Genomic DNA, 17,672 nt, shown 5'->3' with positions numbered 1-17,672 from the left:
AGCATCCCAGATCCCTTTATGGCACCATGGAATCAATTTTATTGAATTTATTTCAACCCCTCTGAAATCTAGAGCTTATTGAGTGACTCTTCTCTTAAAAAGATACTTCAGTGTGTACCTGGCAACATTTGGGTGTTACCACACAGAAAACTTACAGGAAACACTGGCTCGTGATTTTAGCCTTCTTGTGAGAATTTTCAAGTAGACTGCCTTGGACTTCAACAGGAATGGTCATCCTCTCGGGGAGGTTTTTGTAACCGTTTTGTGAAGAGGCAGTGTTTCCAAAAAACAACAACAACAATGTTTTTGAAAGCATTTCTTCTCAGTCTGTAATGATGGGAGAACTCCCCTTTTGCAAAGGTTTCCGAGCTCAGACTCTGCCTCATGCCGCTTTCCATTCTGTCCATCCTGACCTCTGTCTGGCACACGGGCTGACAAAGTTTGGGGCCCCGGGAAGCATGTTCCCCAAGGCTTTTCCATCAAATGGATAGCTGGGTTACAGCAAAACTTGTGAGATGCTCATTTCAAAAGCTTGTGAAATCAGTTACAGAACTTGACTTTGAAAGAATCTGGCATGCTACCTTCAGCAACTCTGTTGAAAGAAAGGACCATGAGTTTAAAAGACCAGCTGTCCATGCATCTCTCATCCATCCCTAGTGATAATCTAGCAGCCTCTTTCTTGGTTAACTTTAGTTGCATTCATGCTATATTCATGTCAGTCACTGTCTACAGACTTTTTCTTTTTAGTATTGCTGATTTCTTAGAATTGCAAAAATATGAACAGCATGTGGTTCTGAATGACTTTGTATGATTTGTTGGATACCGCATGACAAGATATGCAGTATCTCTTAGAATTTGGGCTTTTATGCATGTGCTCAACATAATCTTTGGATGCCCCTGGTTCTAAAGTGCATTTTCATGGGCTTGAAAATGAAATTTTTCTCCCAAAAGGTTATAGGACTAAAATTACATGTAAGCTACAGATCATAAGCTGGACTCATATTTTTTGAAGACACGGTTTGACTATAATTTTAGTTCTGCCAGTAAAATTATAATTGATGTACATGAACTACTCCTGTAAATTTACCTTTCTTCTAAATCTTTGCATTTTAGTGTTTGATCAATTAGATCTTGTTACATATGAAGAAGTAGTAAAACTGCCAGCATTCAAAAGGAAAACACTAGTCTTATTAGGTAAGTTTGAGTGTATAAGTGACTTTCTTAGTCTCATCCTCAAAACAGTTTGAGTGTTATTAACAATTGTCAATGTCACCTTCTTTTTTAAAAATGACATAGGTGCGCACGGTGTTGGGAGGAGACACATAAAAAACACCCTCATCACGAAGCACCCAGACCGGTTTGCGTACCCGATACCACGTAAGCAATGTCTCACTTTCTTTTAAGTCTGTGTGTCCTGGTACACGTACTGTTTTCCATTACATAAGCAATAGCTGCTCATTGTGGGAAATTTGGAAGATCCAGAGCCAAACAAGGCAGAAACTGAGTTAACAATAATCCCAACCCCACTCCCTCAGTAATGGCGCTCTAAAACATTCTGTTGTAGACTCTCTCAGGCTTCTCTCATGCAAACATAGGTAGTGTGTGATTTGTTTGTTGTTTTTTTCACAAAATTGGGCTCATCCATTCTGTTGGTAACCTAGTTTTCCCCACAGTATGGCATAAACATGACTCAGATTAATAACTCTTCAGAAGAATGGATCTGAAAAGGATAGTTTTCTTTGCTAGAACAATGTTCTCCTTAAATGTACCTAATTGACTTCCATCCCTTTGAAAACCAAACATGCTAGCAGTTGTTTATTATAAAGAATTTACAGCCTGTAACATTTTTATTCTGCTTATTTTCTCTATCTTACCCTTAACTTTTTGCCCTCTGCTTCCTCAATATAAGATGAAGTAATTCCAGGAATATAAAGAGGGTTTGAGATCAGGAAGCGCCAGCAAATACTGGATAAATGGTAGCCATGCTACAGCTAGCATTGTTTTTAGTATTGTTATTCCAGAGTTTAGAATTTGAACGCCAAAAGCTTTCTGGCAGGTAGTTTTGTTGGAGGTGGGGAGAACTAAAGGAGAATGAGTTGTGAGAGCAAAGAGAGAAGTTGGGAAGATTGGCTCCACCGGGTAGGGCCTCCTGCTGCCTTCCTGAAGCCATGCCAACACCACTTCTGGTTTTCTCTGCACCCCGAGAGGAGAGCCGTGAGGCGTCATAAGACGACACCCTCTTTCCAGAACCCTGTCTGATCTACACAAAAAAGGAAATTCACCAAATACCATCTCAGTTGGTACCTCTGAGGTTTTCTTAGTAAAACACTTTGAAATGTTCTTTTAATTCTCCTTATGTCTAGATCTTGAGTACAGCCAGCTTCACTCATATTTAGTTTTCCTGATCACATAACAGTTGAATGTCCATGTTATGAAATGGGCAGGTAACTAGCTTGGTTTTGAAGCATATCCTTGCCAACCTCAGTCATGAAGTCCCTCTGTCAGATATTGGATGGTTCCCTGCCGAGGCAACTCAGAATAGTACAGCAACAATACACGATGCCATTTCTTCAGCTTTTTATGTGCCTGGAGAAAGAGTTCTTTAAAACCTCCACGTTTGAAGTCAGTCAGACAGGCATTGAGGGGGGCACTTGATGGGATGAGCACTGGGTGTTATACTATATGCTGGCAAATCAAACTCCAATAAAAAAAATATACATAAAAAATTTTTCTAAATGAAGTCAATCAGAGAAAGACAGTTGTCCTATGATCTCACTCATATGTGGAATTTAAGAAACAAAACAGGATCATAGGGGAAGAGAGGAAAAAATAAAACCAGACGAAATCAGAGAGGGAGCCAAACCATAAGAGACTCTTAATCATAGGAAACAAACTGAGGGTCACCGGAGAGGGGTGGTGGGAGTACAGAGTAACTGGGTGACAGGCATTAACAAGGGCACGTGATATGATGAGCACTGGGTGTGATACAAGACTGATGAATCACTGAACTCTACCTCTGAAATGATGAAGACATTATGTGTTAATTAATTGAATTTAAATAAAATTTAAAATGAAATAGATAAAACCTCCACATTTGGATGTCCCTGAGCACTTATACCTTCTATTGGTCTAGTTGGGGCAGGGAGTTCCCCGTGGGTTTGGACCCAGGCCCACAACAAAGAGGAGCACAAATTTGTCCTTGCTCAAGGAGGGAAACTGATGGAAGGGAGGGGGGAAGGGGAGAGGAAGGAAGGAAAGAAGGAAAAAAGAGGTGAGAGGAAGGAAGATTTAAACCAGTGTTCCTGGCTTGTCTGGGAAAACATTTTCTAAACAGTGTTTTACAGAACCCTGGTTCTGTTATTATCCCATAGAACTAGGACTTATTGGCTGATATTTTAGAACACATCACCTTAGGTTAGGGGTCAGCAAATCTTTTCTCTAAAGGACTAGATAGTAAATATTTGAGGCTTGGACGGCCATATGGTCTCTGTCACAACTACTCCAGTCTGCCATTGTCGCAGCCATAGACAACATGTAAACAAATGGGCATGGATGTCTTCCAATAAAATTTTATTTACAAAAACAGGCCCTGTTTGGCTCACAGGCCATGAGTTTGCCAGCTCATGGTGTAGGTCTTTACTAACTACTGTGATCATATCTGGCCAAGGTCATTGTAGTCTCAGTGTAGTACACCTTCTGCTATATTCTAACAATCTCCTTTTGGAAGCTGCCATAGAGCAACACTATCCAATAGGACTTTCTCTGATAGTGACAGTTTTCAGTATCTGCACTGTCCGCTACAGCAGCCAGTAGCCACATGTGGCTACTGAACCCTTGAAATGTGGCTAGTGAAACTGAGGAACTGATCATTCAATTTTATTTAATTTCAATTTATTTAAATGTCTGTATGTGATTTTCCTTTTTCTTTTTTTTATTCTTTTTTCCTTCTGCTTAAGACCTAACTGCATTAAGGCATACAGTAACTTATGTTAATCTTGGGTCATTTAGTGTCTTTCTCCTGTGGTAGCCCACAAAGGGATGAACTAAATCTCCTCTAGACACCAAAAAATTCACCAAATCAAACAACTAACCAGCTACTGTGGTCTGATGTCACACAGATAAATATGGTGTCGAGAATTTAGTTCTACAAAGCTACCAGGGATGGGACAGAGCACAAGACATATACTAAAGAATCCACAGCTTTTAAGAATAGATGGAGTTTGGGTAGATTCCACTGGGAGCGTCAGCTCATGAGCTCAGCCTTTTGAGCCTCTCTTGATACATGACTTTCTTTGCAGATACAACCAGACCTCCAAAGAAAGATGAAGAAAATGGAAAGAATTACTACTTTGTATCTCATGACCAAATGATGCAAGACATCTCTAATAACGAGTACTTGGAGTATGGCAGCCACGAGGATGCAATGTATGGGACAAAACTGGAGACCATCCGGAAGATCCATGAGCAGGGGCTGATTGCAATCCTGGACGTGGAGCCTCAGGTAACAAGTGGCCACTTGCAGACCCCATCAGCCTGCCTGCATGCTAAGTTCAGGTTCTGAAATCAAAAATGCCATCAGAACGGCATGGACCGCATGATAAATAAGCCATAGGACAGTAGTAGCAGTGCAGGCATCATGGGTTAAGAGTCTAGAATGCAAACTGACTTATCAGTGGGCTCAGTGCACACACCATGTATTTAAGAAGCAACAATATGCTCTTAGGAGATTCATTATACTCAGCAGCTCAATAAAAGTATCTGATTGGGTCCGTGCCTGCCAGAAATCTGACAATAATGTGACCTCAGGATGAGACTCTGGTGCTTTGTTATCACAACAGCCACCTTTCCTCTCTCAGTACAGCTCACGCTGGACCATTAAAGCCTCTGGCAGCATCTTCTGTTAATCACCAGCAGGGAACTCTGATCCTGGGGTCTGGGTCTGGTCTGAAATGCAGCCCTGGCTTTAGGAAGGCAAGCATGAGTGAGCCCAGGGGTTGCCAGACGGAGCGGGGCTGGAGACCTATGGTGGTTCTTAGCCTCCACCGTCTCTTTACTGAGGATGATGCCCAACCCCAGGCTAAAACTGGGAGGGATATGGAAAGCTTCGAGGACTCAGAGCCAGACACTAGGATGACTAGATAATCTGTAGGGAAGGCCTAACCTAGATGCAGTGGGAACTATCCAACTCGAAAAGGAGAAAGCCACACATCAAACATGTAAGGAAGCCAAACATGTGAGAGAGGCCTTGCATCAAAAATGCTGACAGGCTGGGGCGCCTGGCTGGCCCAGTCAGTAGAACATCCAGCTGTTAATTTCAGGATTGTTAGTTAGAGCCCCACATTGGGTGTAGAGATTACTTAAAAAAAAAAAAAAACACAGACATGCTATTTTTTTCATCTCTGAGGACAAATCCAGCAGAAGGGAGACTTAAAGCCCAGTAGAAAGGATATTGTAAACACGGAGCAAGTTACAGGAGACTCCTGGGCCTGCCATTTCTAAGACCAGTCTATGCCCCAAATCCCTATCACTTAGAAATAGAATTTGTATACCACCTGCTGAAATGGTCAACCAGCTTCCCATTTTGCTAGGCTTCCCTGGCTGTCACAGGCCAGGACGATCCCTGTTCAAGGGCACCCTATGAGGCTTGGTCCCCTAGCCATCCCTAAAGGGAGGAGGGAAACTGAGTCAGCACGGTCTGTGGGACCCATGGCCTGGCAGCTCAGTCACTCAGCTCCAAGATCCTACCATCATGGCCAGTGAGCTCCCCCATTTCCTTTCACAGCACCTGATGGGGTTCTTGAACTTGGAATGTGGTTAAGGGGTTGGGGAGGAAAGCAATAGAGCAGTGAACGCCATCCAGTTTACTTAGCAATAAACTTGGACCTCTCGAGAACTAATTATATAATGTGGAATATAGCTGGATTTCTGTTTAACTCCGAATCCCTCCTTACTAGGGATAGGAAAAATCTTCTGGCCAGGGGTGGCTAGAGGCAAAGTCTCAGTCCTGGGCCTGGTCTTCACCATCCTCTCCTTTGTTCCACACTGGTCTTCACCTGAATGTCTTTTTCTGCTGGTAGTAATGTCTGTAGCACTATGCTGGCTGAAGGGCTCCTCAGACCCCTCCGCATTACCCAGGTCCGTTTTCCAGGGCTTTCTGCCCTACCTGCCACTGCCACTGCCACCCTCCTGGTGCCCAGCTCTCCCCACACCCTTGCCTAGGCATGCATCGCTCTGCACCACTGAGTGGGCGTGCTGCGGCCTTATCAGGAAAACCACGCAGTCACCTTTACAAGTGACCCCGGGCCCCATAGCACCCGCTGCCCCAGGCTGGGCACTTTCCTGCTCCCCTTACTGCTGGATGAACTCACTGCATTCCTCTCTCCCACCTTCCTGTCCCTACCCCAGAATTGTGACTGCTCAGAGCTCCCCACCCCAGAGGGTGGGACCAGGGATCACCCAGGGCCTGCTCCCCTCATTGGCATGGTCGACCACGCTGGTCCCGGGCTCACCTGCCTGGGACCATGCTAGCCCACTATAGACTCAAGCCAGGGCCCTTGCCTCGGGGTGCAGCTGCAGACACCCACACAGTCCGCAGCCACTGGGCTTTGCCCTGCAGCTGCCCCTTCTACCCCACAGGCCAGGCAAGGCTGGCAGCCCACCTTCAGGAGGCCGGCTCCAGGAGGCTCTGTCCTCAGGACACCTTTCTCCTCACCCTTTCCCACCCCAGCCTGTGTGATCCCACACATACACTATATCCCACGGAGAGCTTGACTCAGCCAGCTTGTGTGAAACACTTATATTCCAAGTGTTGTGTCAGGAGCTAAGAATACAAATAAGCTGGTGAGGGTGATATTCATCCCTTGGTGTGCATCAAAAACTCCCCAACAGGAGAAATGCCATGTGGCGTTTTCAAAACCCCTCTCATGTCTGCCACTGCTGACTTGTGCACCGTAGGGAGACCACCCAGCACTGGTGCTCACTGAGTCTGGGCATATTATTCAGTGCCATCTTAGCTTATTTTAGACAGGCCAAACTGAACACATGTCTGACACTATATATGTTAAGACGTTGTGGTCCAACTTTAAATCTAGAGGGTCTTAGTAAAGATTAAACTAGAAGCAAACCAGTAACCTGGCTTCTTTTAAAATGAGAAGAACAGGGACACTTGGCTGGCTCTGTTGGTAGAGCATGCAACTCTTGATCTCAGATTGTGAGTTCAAGCCCCACATTGGGTGTAGAGATTACTTAAAAATAAGATTGTAAAAAGAAGAACACTGTTTGGCAGCCCTGGTGGCCCAGCAGTTTAGCGCCACCTTCAGCCTGGGGCGTGATCCTGGAGACCTGGGATCAAGTCCCACGTTGGGCTCTCTGCATGGAGCCTGCTTCTCCCTCTGCTTGTGTCTCTGCCTCTCTCTCTCTCTCTCTCTTCTCTTCTCTCTCTCTCTCTCTCTCTCATAAATAGATAGATAGATAGATAGATAGATAGATAGATAGATAGATAAGATCTTTTTTAAAAAATTTAAGATGAGAAGAACAGGCTATGTTCCTACCATGCTGTGTATTTGGCAAACATGAGTACTCCTCCCCAACTCCTTGGAACCCTGAGACAGGTATCAGTAGCAACCTTCGTAGATGAAGAATCGAGGTGTACGATAACCATGACTCGACCAAGGTTTCACAACCAACCGAGAGGGAGGTTTGAGCTTGAACAGTGTTGGCCTGGGCTTTGGTTTTTGTACAGTTGGCCCCAGCCTCCTTTCACTGTTCCACCCTGGGAATCCTTAACCTCATCCACCTTGTATATAGTCGTATGATTTAAATCTTTTTTTTAATGTTTAGAAAAATCGATAAGGCAGTCAAAACCTGAGGAAGAACTATAGAACTTCTTTTTCATTGAAATAAAACCATGGCTCCAAAAATAATCTTAGCACCAGGGTGTCACCAGAACTTACCATGATGGTTTTAGATTTTCATTTTATTCTGGTTTATCTATTTGTGACTTTAAAAAGTTAACAGTAGCAGAGCATGTATGATTTTGCTCTTGCCCATAGTGGGAAATGTTATCAGCAAGGGGTAGCCAGGGTAGCTGCTGTCTTGTTAGGAATCTGCACTTTAAAACAAGAGCCCAGTTCTGAGCTAGGGGCTGTTCTGTGAAAGATGATCTCTGGGGTCATTGTGCTCTTCCTTAAACCCTTACATTTTTATACAAAATGACTCAGACACTTGCCCTTATGTACTTTTTTAAGTTTGCAAAGCAGATCCATCTTAAAGCTATCTGCATTGTAGATACTTGATCAGATGCATTTTTGTTCCTTACACATGGTAACCAGGGATGAACTATTGGCCATATAGGTGCCGTAAAATCAATTTGTCTCCACAGAAGAGAACTAAAGACTTGACTTTAAATCTTAAACTAATGGTGCTTTGGCTGTTTGAATCCAACGTATTTTTGGCAGTCTCTCTATACTTTCCGTCCTCTCTGGGATTCAGAAAGCGATCCTTCCCTGTAAATACTAACAGATTTTGTATCTTGTCTTTAGTCAGAAAGGAAGAAGGTTTAGAGACCTTGAACCCTCACCCTCCCACTCCCCCCCCCCCTTACCAGCCTGAGGGAATGGAATCCTTGTGAAGCAATTCCAGTTGCTGTCCCTGAAGCGACCCTAGACCTTGGGCTCAGAGACAACACTTGAGACCCATAGGTAGAGAGCAGAGAATGGAGACACAGTTGTTCAAGAACAACTTAGGAAATGTGTGGTGACTCCGCTGAAGATCTGAGGGCTACTAGACAAGAAAATCTCACTCCGGACTTGAGGGGCCTTTTCATTTTTGAAAATAACAGAGAGGGGGGGAGAAAATAACATAGGCTAGGAATCGAACATCAAAGCCCTGAGAAAGCTCCTGTAGCTACTATGATCAGCATGCAGGTTGGCTCTGAACTTCCTGGCAAGCAGGACAGAGAGGGGAGTATCCTGGATCCCATAATTCTCATCTCCTAGAAGTATGCCAGTTCTTTCTTTGGGATTACCTGCTGAGGGATGAGAACCTAGTCCTTGGACACAATCAGTGTGGCAAGCACAGCCTGCAGTGACAGCCAGCTGTGTGCAGTAAGCACGGAAGGACCCATGTCCTGATGGCTAAAGGCTTGGGGCCTACGTGCCGCATGGAGAAGGGGCACATGCAGGATGCTCACATTTGCCGTGGAGCGTGCTTTCCAGGGTTGCAATACAAGGGCAAGCTTTAGACCTTAAGATCTTTGAAAAACTGAGTGGTTGTCAGGCTGGGGACACTGAGCAGAGAGAGGATCATTCCACGCCTGGGGTGTCCGTCTCTGCCTCACCTGTAGTTTCCACTCCACATCAAGGCTGCACAGACTTCCCATCTGGCCCTCGAAGTAGTGTCAGGGACAGAAGCCGGGGTAGGTCCCATGCACTAGAACATCTTCCCAGCTCAGCTGCCCAGAGGCTGCCTGTGGTGGATGAGGAAACCTGTCCACAGACCCTGTATCCATCTTGTTTATGAGCACAGGAAGGATGGGGAATGGGCCATGGGGAGGGTGGAGAGGCCCAAAATAATAATGACAGAAAAGAGGATTTCTAAAGGAAGATCTCCGTTAAGCACGAGTGAGCTGTATATGCACTTTTCCAGAATGTTTGTTCCTTGCTGAAGTCTTCAATCACAAAAGGGTTGGCAAAGAAATTGCCAATTACCTCTGTCAAAAATGAGCATAAGCAGGCTCAGAGAGCTTTCTCACAAGGGGAATGTGACATTCACAATTGAAGCATTTTTATAGGACCAGTGAGACAATGGGCCAGGCTCCCATAACCCACAAGGCGATACTGTTCCTGAGATTCCAGAACCTGATCACAGTGCAAGAGAACCTTGCACTAGACGTTTATTATCCAGGTTGTCTCTCACGAGCCTGTATGTTCAGAGGCCAGGAGATTCCCTTCAGCCACAGAACACCGTGCCCTCTGCCAATCATAGGTGACACTTTTTCATTTTAGCATGAAGACTGTTTATGCTAGGCGCCATCCAGGGCAGGAAGGAGACAACCAAACAAGACCCAGCCCTCCCCCCTCAAGCTCACCCTCTAGTATCTGGGCACTTGCATGTGTGGTGCAGTGGGTACCCTGGGGGCACCCAGGAGGGGCACCTGAGCTAGCACAGAGCTCCCAAAGGATGAAGACAAAAGAACACTGGTGCTAAAGGATCACTCAGCCAGGGCAGGAGGAAGAATAGGGACGGAGAGTCTGGACAGAGGGAGTAGTAAGAGAAAGTCTGGGAAACCAGAGAGAGCGTGGCCCTTTCTGGAACTGGAAGTAGTTCAGCAAGGCCAGTCCATGGAAGGGAAGGGGCAGAGAAGGGCAGAGGGAGGCTGATGAGATAAGCACAGGCCAGCTCAGGAGGGAGGGAGCTGCCATTTACGGTGAGGAGTGTGCATTTTATCCCCAGGCCAAGAGGGGGTCGAGGGGTCTGAAGCAAAGGAGCCATACAGTGGGATTTGCCTTGCCAGAAGATCGGTCCCTCTAGCAGCAGGCTTTAGTACAGAGGCAGAGTGACCAGCCTGATTACTACTACAGTCAACCAGGCAAAAGAGGGAGGAATAGGAGTAGGACAAAGCACACGATTGAAAAGTCATCAAGAAAGCAAAACATGCAGATAACAGAATAGACACGTTAAATGCTCATATAAAGGACAGTAGAGGTTCCTCCCCACCGATGCAGACAAGTCAAGGACCTGTCAGTCTCTTGTGAAGTGTGTGCCTGCGGATGCAGGGTTCTGTGCTGTGGAGGAGAGTCCACAACCCGTAGGAGGCTCACGTCCTCGTGGCCGGGAGCTGATGAGTAATCCCTTACCCGAGTCAACGAGTCGGTGGACGTTGGCAAGGCTTCAAGGCTTCGGGAGGGAAGTGAACTGGCCTCGGGGCTCCCTCTCCCTCCCTGGAACACAGCATTTTCCTGTGGGCACAGCAACCCCCTGGGGCCACTGAGCTCCTTTAGCTGCTGCAGCCTAGGGCCCTGGACAAGGTGCCCCTGCCCACGGGGACCTTTCATCCGGGGGACTGTGAACACAGCCTAATTTGAGAGAGAGGGAGCACAAGCGGGGAGGGGGAGAGAGAGAAGCAAACTCCCTGCTGAGCAGGGAGCCCAACAAGGGGATCGATCCCAGGACCATGGGATCATGACCTGAGCCAAAGGCAGATGCTTCACCAACTGAGCCACCCAGGAGCCCCTGGTGTTGACTTTTCTGAGGGTAAGGAAGTCTGACTTATTCACAGGATTCATAAAAAACATCCAGTTGGTCAGCTTTCACTTGCTGATGGCTATTGTCCATCCTTCGGAAGGAAAGGAGTATGAGGGTTCACGGATAGAGCTGGTGATGTGCTGCTGCGGGGCTGGGAGTTTGAGTCAGAGGCTTGTTCAGCCAGGTGGTTTCGTACAGACTCGTTCCACAGCTGCACTCACTAGCTTTTTTTTTTTTTAATTCAGTTAGCCAACATATAGTATATTATTCATTTCATCAGAATTCAGTGCCTCGTCAGTTGCCTATAACACCCCATGCCTCTCCCATCCTGTGGCCTCCTCAGTGCCCATCCCCTCACCCCACCCCCTCCAGGCACCCTCACCTTGTTCCCTGCATTTGGGAGTCTCTCAGGGTCTGTCTCCCTCACTGAAAACTGAATGGGAAGTTCCTCGTTTGTTCATCTTCTGAGTCTCCCGTGTTTGGTCCACAGGCGCTGAAGGTCCTGAGAACCGCCGAGTTTGCACCTTTTGTCGTGTTTATCGCTGCGCCAACCATCACTCCAGGTCTGAATGAGGTAAGGCCTGGTCCATTTCCATGGCCCATCGTCTTAGGGACCCGTGGGCGCTGTATGCTCCAGAAGGAAGCCCTGACTCTGCCAGGCAGCCGGGCGGAGGGGCGGAGGCTGGCCAGGCTGCCTCCGCTCCCCAGGGGGCCCCATGGAGCAAAGCAGCAGCCCCCACACCTTGCCCCCCAGGCCAGCCCTCGGCCCCTCTGCCAGAGGAGAGCTCCAGGGCTTCCCTGACCTCGGCCCAGTGGCAGCCTCTGCCCTGGGACCCACGCAGTCCCCAGAGATGAGCCAACCTAGAAACCAATCCCATCTGCGTCTTGGGCCAGCTCAGCTCAGCTCAGCGGTCTGGAGCAGTGCCTGCCATGGTTGGTGTCCCCCTCTAGTACTCAGCTGACTCCGAGGGCCTTCTGAGGCTGGGCAGATGCTAACGTGGTCAGCACATCGGTGCCCACCTGCTGCAGGTTCACTCTTAAGAGGAGACTCCGGCACAGAGTGACCCGTTGCATCTGCCAGGTAGAGAAACCAGCAGAGGAGAGGGCTCCTGGCTCTGTTCAGCTAACACCAGCTAACCCCACCCAAGCTAGTTGACAGTACAATTGAGCCCTAGAAATTTGCACTTTGCATACCTGTAAGGAAGATTAAATCTTTACATGTCTAGGTTACTCATCTTTTTAGTCATTCTTTTGCAAAAGCTATATGCCTTTGTAAACTCAACTTTTCCATCTTCGTTGATACACCCACATGTTTGAAGCCCCACAGTGCACTTAGCGCTTATCCTTTGGTTGCCGTGTATTTTTCTTGAATTATTATCTTTGCTCTGTTTTGTTTTTGTCTTTGCCTATTTTCCTGCCCTTTTACTAATTTTCCATAGCTGCCAAAATGGTGCAGAAAATTGCCTGTAAGTACCAGCTAGGAGGTGACGAAATACAGCCTTGTTGTCTTTCCTAGATTTAGAATGTAGATCTTTTCTTCCCATAAACCCTGGCTTTTGCTGTTAGAATAGAGGCATTTTGTTTTCACTGAGTTAAACCCTGCTCCTGCGTGAGGCAAGCCTTCAGACAAGCTGTGTTGCCAAGGAGGAAACCGACAAATATAGCTTCATCTTATATGATCCTTAAGAGGAAAGCTTTCTTTTTCTGTAAAGAGAGAGCTACATTTAAAAACTGATGCTGTCAGCCATAAATTTTCTCACATGTTTTCATCAGCCTGGCTCTCTGAGCAAATCATAAACTCTGCAAGTGGTTTCTGAAGCCCAGGACTGTGGTTTTCAGTGGAATCCCCGAGCCGGGAGAGTGACGTGGTGGGAACCGGATCTCCTCAGGCTGGCAGCAAGCACTCCTGTCCTTGGGTGAATGAGCATTTCCCAAAATTGGGCTTCTCCATTGTTGGTTGTAAAGTGAAGCCAAAATGAAAATACCAGGCTTTTCAAGCACCAGCAGAAAGCGTGTTGATCTGACCTTAGGAGATAGTGATCAACTGAGGTCGCATCTACACTGTGCTAGCTAAAGGCCAACATCTGAGCACACCCAGTCCCACTTTGAAATCCCAGTAAAAGACGGTGAAACTTGGAGGCTGCCCCTTTCAGAGGGTCCTGATAGAATGGGTGGGGCTCTCAGCTTCCCCGGTGCCCATCCACCCACACCGTGGTGCCATGATGGGATCAAGTGACCTCACTTTTGATCCCCTCTCTAGAGAGTTGCACCCACAGACCAGGGCTCTTCAGGGAGGGTTTCTCACAAATAATGGATGGGCCTCAGGTAAGAGGAGGGGTCCCAAGCAGCTGCCATGGCTCCCAAGTTACTGAAGGTACCACATGTTCTGGGTTTTCTGGAGGTGCGTCTCTGGCATCACCGGCCTCCACTTCCTAGTAGAACAGCTTTCCATCTCAATTACAGATTTACCACTCATCAGACCCTGTAATGGCCAGTGTCAGCCAAGGGCTTGCTCTCTCAGTACTGTCTGGTGGGAAGCGCTTACTGTGTACAAGGCACAATGCCAAGTGCTGGGCACAGCGATGACAGGGCACACAAGACACGTTTACTGTCTAGTAGGGAAGAGAGATGCTAATCAGATCAGCAGGTAGGGGTTGTATGTAGCTCCATGTATCTAGGGTAGGGCTCAGCCCGATACCTCACCTACATAGTGTTGGGATGGCAGTGGGGGGTTAGTTTGATTCACAGAGTTCTCTGGCTTCAAGTTTGAATCTGTCCATTGAAAGTTCAGCATCACAGTATCCGCCCCATGAAGATCCAGAGGCCGACTTTCTGGTGGCCCTTAAGAGATCCTGATCTTGAAAGAACTGCCATCCAGAGGCTAAAGCGAAACTCAAGACTCGTGTGACAAACTAGGAAACTGAATTCCCTCCTCCTGTGGGCTCACCCTGAGGAGGGCTCTCAAAATCTGCAGCAGGCTGGAGGCGTTGAGGGAAGTCCGTTATTGCAGCAAAGCCCCCAAGAGTTCAGTAGCTGCTTTTCCTTCAGAGTTTTTTCCCCTAAGAGGTACGAGTACTTCTGCCTGGTGACATTTGGCCATTTCCAATGGCTAGACCACTTTGAGGGGATTCATCAGATGCCGGTTGCCATCATAACTGGAAAATGGCCTTATTTCATCCATTATTTGTAACATCCAAAAAGCTTTTGCCTGGCATCCGCTGCTGTTGAGTGCAGGCCATTATATGTAATTGAATTCCTGGAACATGTTGGACCTTGAAGTAGAAAAGGGAAAAATGCAACTTAATTTGTTGGCCCAAGGCAGCAGCTTTTTGATGCAAGTACAGCTGGGCTCTAGGGCCCGGGGACCAAGGGTGGGGGGCACTGGAGCCCTCGCTGCCAGCTGGGAGACCTCCCGATGGGGCAGCTAGGCCTGGGCGTGCAGGGCACTGTGTGTATCCAGGAGGGCCTGGTCCCGTGCGGGGTGTGACATGGAGCACCTGTTGCATGGGGCGCCGCCAGGCTGCAGCCAGTCCTCTAGCCCTGCCGTCACAGGGGCTCATTGTCAGCTCAGTCACGAAGGGGACTTTGGCCTTGTGCCCAGATGCAGCACCTCAAGGTCTGGCCTTGACCATGTCTGCCACTGGGAAGAACAGAAATGTGGAAAGAGCAAGAATCTGACTACTCTCTCCTCTTTGCTCCTCCCTCCCCCCGCCCCACCCCCTATCCCTTCACCATTTAGGATGAGTCTCTCCAGCGCCTGCAGAAGGAGTCTGATATCCTCCAGAGAACATACGCACACTACTTCGATCTCACAATTATCAACAATGAAATTGATGAGACAATCAGACATCTGGAGGAAGCTGTTGAGCTCGTGTGCACAGCCCCACAGTGGGTCCCGGTCTCCTGGGTCTACTAGGCCTGTCCCCAGATACCTGACGCCCACCCGGGAGCCACCTCATCCGTGGAAAAGTCTCTTTGTTATCGGCCTTGTGTCAGCAGGTCATGGTCCCTAGAGACTACCTAGTTGTAGTGTGACCTCCATTTATAATTATTGTCATGTCCGAATAGATAGGAGGAGAAAAACAATTACACACTAATTTAAAGAGACAGTATCTTTTTTAATCAGTTCTCCTAAACTTTAATAAAATGTATCTTTAAATGTATGTATTATTCAATCCTTTGGAATGTTATATTTTTGGAAATCATAGCTTTTTATTTCCAAGGCCCCTAAAAACTGCACAAAATAGATGCTGCTTTCTATAATCTATTTTAATAATAAACAATGATTCTGTTACCTTGACTGGGGGTGGAACACTACATTCTTTTTAGAGTCTGATTTTATGGATTGGAATATCTTTCTTTCCTTTATTTATTTGAAATAATCAGTCTAGTGATTACAAAACAGTCATAAATTTTTAAAGGCCTTTTTTTCTTTTTTTTTTAGACTAGTATTTTTTTTTAAGTCCTTTATGTAACATCCAGACAATGTGATACTGTCTCTTTGAAGCACCCTGTAAACCTTTTAGAGATTTGAAGTTGGGTCTTGACTCTTAATGCATGTGGACAGTCGCGAGCGTTTATGCTGTCGGTGTGTCTGTGTTGGACAAAACAATCTGTAATCTACAGCAAAGTACATTCCGTTCACGGGGCACGCCCAGGGGAGTAAGAATAAAATGCTATTATGACTAAGTTGTAAACCTATGCACATCCCTTGCATTTCGGGCAACTTTATAAAAAAAAAAAAAGAAACTGATTTTTATTAATAATAATCCTGTAGTGAAATGTGTTTGTAATTTTGTCTCAATTTAATTTGTTGTAAGGTGGGAGGGGGAGTTGCTGGTTTCACCATTTCAGATCTGTGTTGTCTGAGAGTATTAACGTTTTAATTAAGCAAAGAAATGAGGATTTTTAATATGTATGTAATTGTTTTAAAGCACCCATTTTAAGAGAATATACTGTGCAATGAAGAAACCAGTTTAGGCACTTGCTATAAACTGAATTATTCCAAAAGAATAATCTATAACAGCCCTGTAAATTCCTTTAAAATGATAACTAACAGGACAGTTTGACCAATTTTTTTTAAATATACTTCCTTTTATGTGTTCAATAATTAAATGCCTTTGGGTCCTTCATTTCATTATAGATTTGTTCAGGTTTACAAGCCGATGATCTTTTAGATTTTATAATTCGTTAGATGCTCACTGAACCATGGAAGGCCCAGGAGTGACTATCAGTTGGCAGGACAACAAGATTTTCTGCCAGAGCACAGCTCGGACCACGTCGGGCTCCCAGAGCGCAATGCGCCCGAGGACCACCCATGTAGTGGAGGCCATCTGTGGTTTCTCCTTCCTCTTGCTATATCCCTTGGCACAGGAGAATCATCTGTCCATGTTGCTTTAGACACATGAACCATCTCATCACCCTTCCATGAGGTCCCATTCTTCTAATACAGGAGATGCAAGCTAGGGTTTTCCAACTCTTGGCCAGAGGTCAGTGGAAGACTCTTCGTTAGGGTGTCAGGGTGTAAATGGTTCTATTAACCTGGGATCCTTGAGAACGTATCATCCGGGTCGCTTCTTGTCGGTTAGAGAGCCTCATCGCTTTGTGCCTTGGCAGGATGTGCAGGGTTTGTTCTGAGCTGAACGGCTCCTCTTGAAAGACCACACAGAGAAAGCATCTGTATACTCCTTTTAAGGTGTCACCCTCCTCTCCCACCAGCTCTTATTAAACGATGATTTTTCTTTTTCTCTGATGTTGTCCTTTGTCGGTGACTGGATGAATTTGCAACTTACCAGGTGTTGAGTGACCTGCTTCTGTTGAGGCCCCACAGCAGGGTGACCAAACCACCAAACCAGGGCCACCCTGGATGGAGAAGGGAAACCTCAAGAGTTGTTTCAAGCTGTGTTAGGATTGATTTAAATCTAACTGATGCCAAGGCCAGTCATTCCTGTGATGGTATTGACCACAATCTGGGCTCTTCGTGGTGTGGAAGCGCCCACTCTACCTCTTTTCCAGTGAAGCACAAAGAAAAATACAGCTAACACATGGGGAACACAGACTCACTCCCCCTCTGCTAGAAACGCCCACACCCCCTTCTCGGGCCCTTTGAGGCCAAATCGCCAGAGATGCTGATGATGCCTATCTTAAGCCATGTTGACAGAGGTGGATCAAGCAGAAGAGCAAAGCTGTGCCAATTTAAATGTCTGTGGCCCCAGGATCGAAAAGCACTTAGCACCCGTCCTCACTTCTCAATCGGAGAGGCCCGCAGGCAGGCACCGCTCTCGCCACTGGGTAGATGGCAAAATTCCTGTACCCAGAACTCACTCTGGCTGAACTTCTCAAAGAGGTCATCTGCTCCATTCCACTAACATAGGCCCTTCTCTAAACTAATGCCTTTGTGACCTGCCAGAAAATGCTTAAATTCAGAA

The 17,672-nt window shown here is 46.6% G+C and overlaps 1 protein-coding gene across 13 annotated transcripts in view; it reads left to right on the top strand.

Moving 5' to 3' along the window:
- CASK (calcium/calmodulin dependent serine protein kinase) overlaps nucleotides 1–16,991 on the top strand; it is a 351,636-nt gene extending 334,645 nt beyond the window's left edge. For 8 of the 13 annotated variants that reach the window (XM_049107679.1, XM_049107674.1, XM_049107671.1 and 5 more), the window contains 5 exons: nucleotides 1,114–1,194; nucleotides 1,297–1,377; nucleotides 4,299–4,501; nucleotides 11,735–11,818; nucleotides 14,984–16,991. In XM_049107679.1, coding sequence (XP_048963636.1) covers nucleotides 1,114–1,194; nucleotides 1,297–1,377; nucleotides 4,299–4,501; nucleotides 11,735–11,818; nucleotides 14,984–15,160 — 626 coding nt within the window. In that variant the 3' untranslated portion in view covers nucleotides 15,161–16,991. The remainder of the gene's footprint in view (nucleotides 1–1,113; nucleotides 1,195–1,296; nucleotides 1,378–4,298; nucleotides 4,502–11,734; nucleotides 11,819–14,983) is intronic. The other 5 variants (XM_049107681.1, XM_049107678.1, XM_049107676.1 and 2 more) reach the window with 1 other exon arrangement.
- The last annotated feature ends 681 nt before the right edge of the window (nucleotides 16,992–17,672 follow it).

Source organism: Canis lupus, chromosome X (assembly GCF_003254725.2).
Source record: "Canis lupus dingo isolate Sandy chromosome X, ASM325472v2, whole genome shotgun sequence".
Lineage (NCBI taxonomy): Eukaryota > Metazoa > Chordata > Mammalia > Carnivora > Canidae > Canis > Canis lupus.
This window is presented reverse-complemented; position numbering and strand designations above follow the sequence as displayed.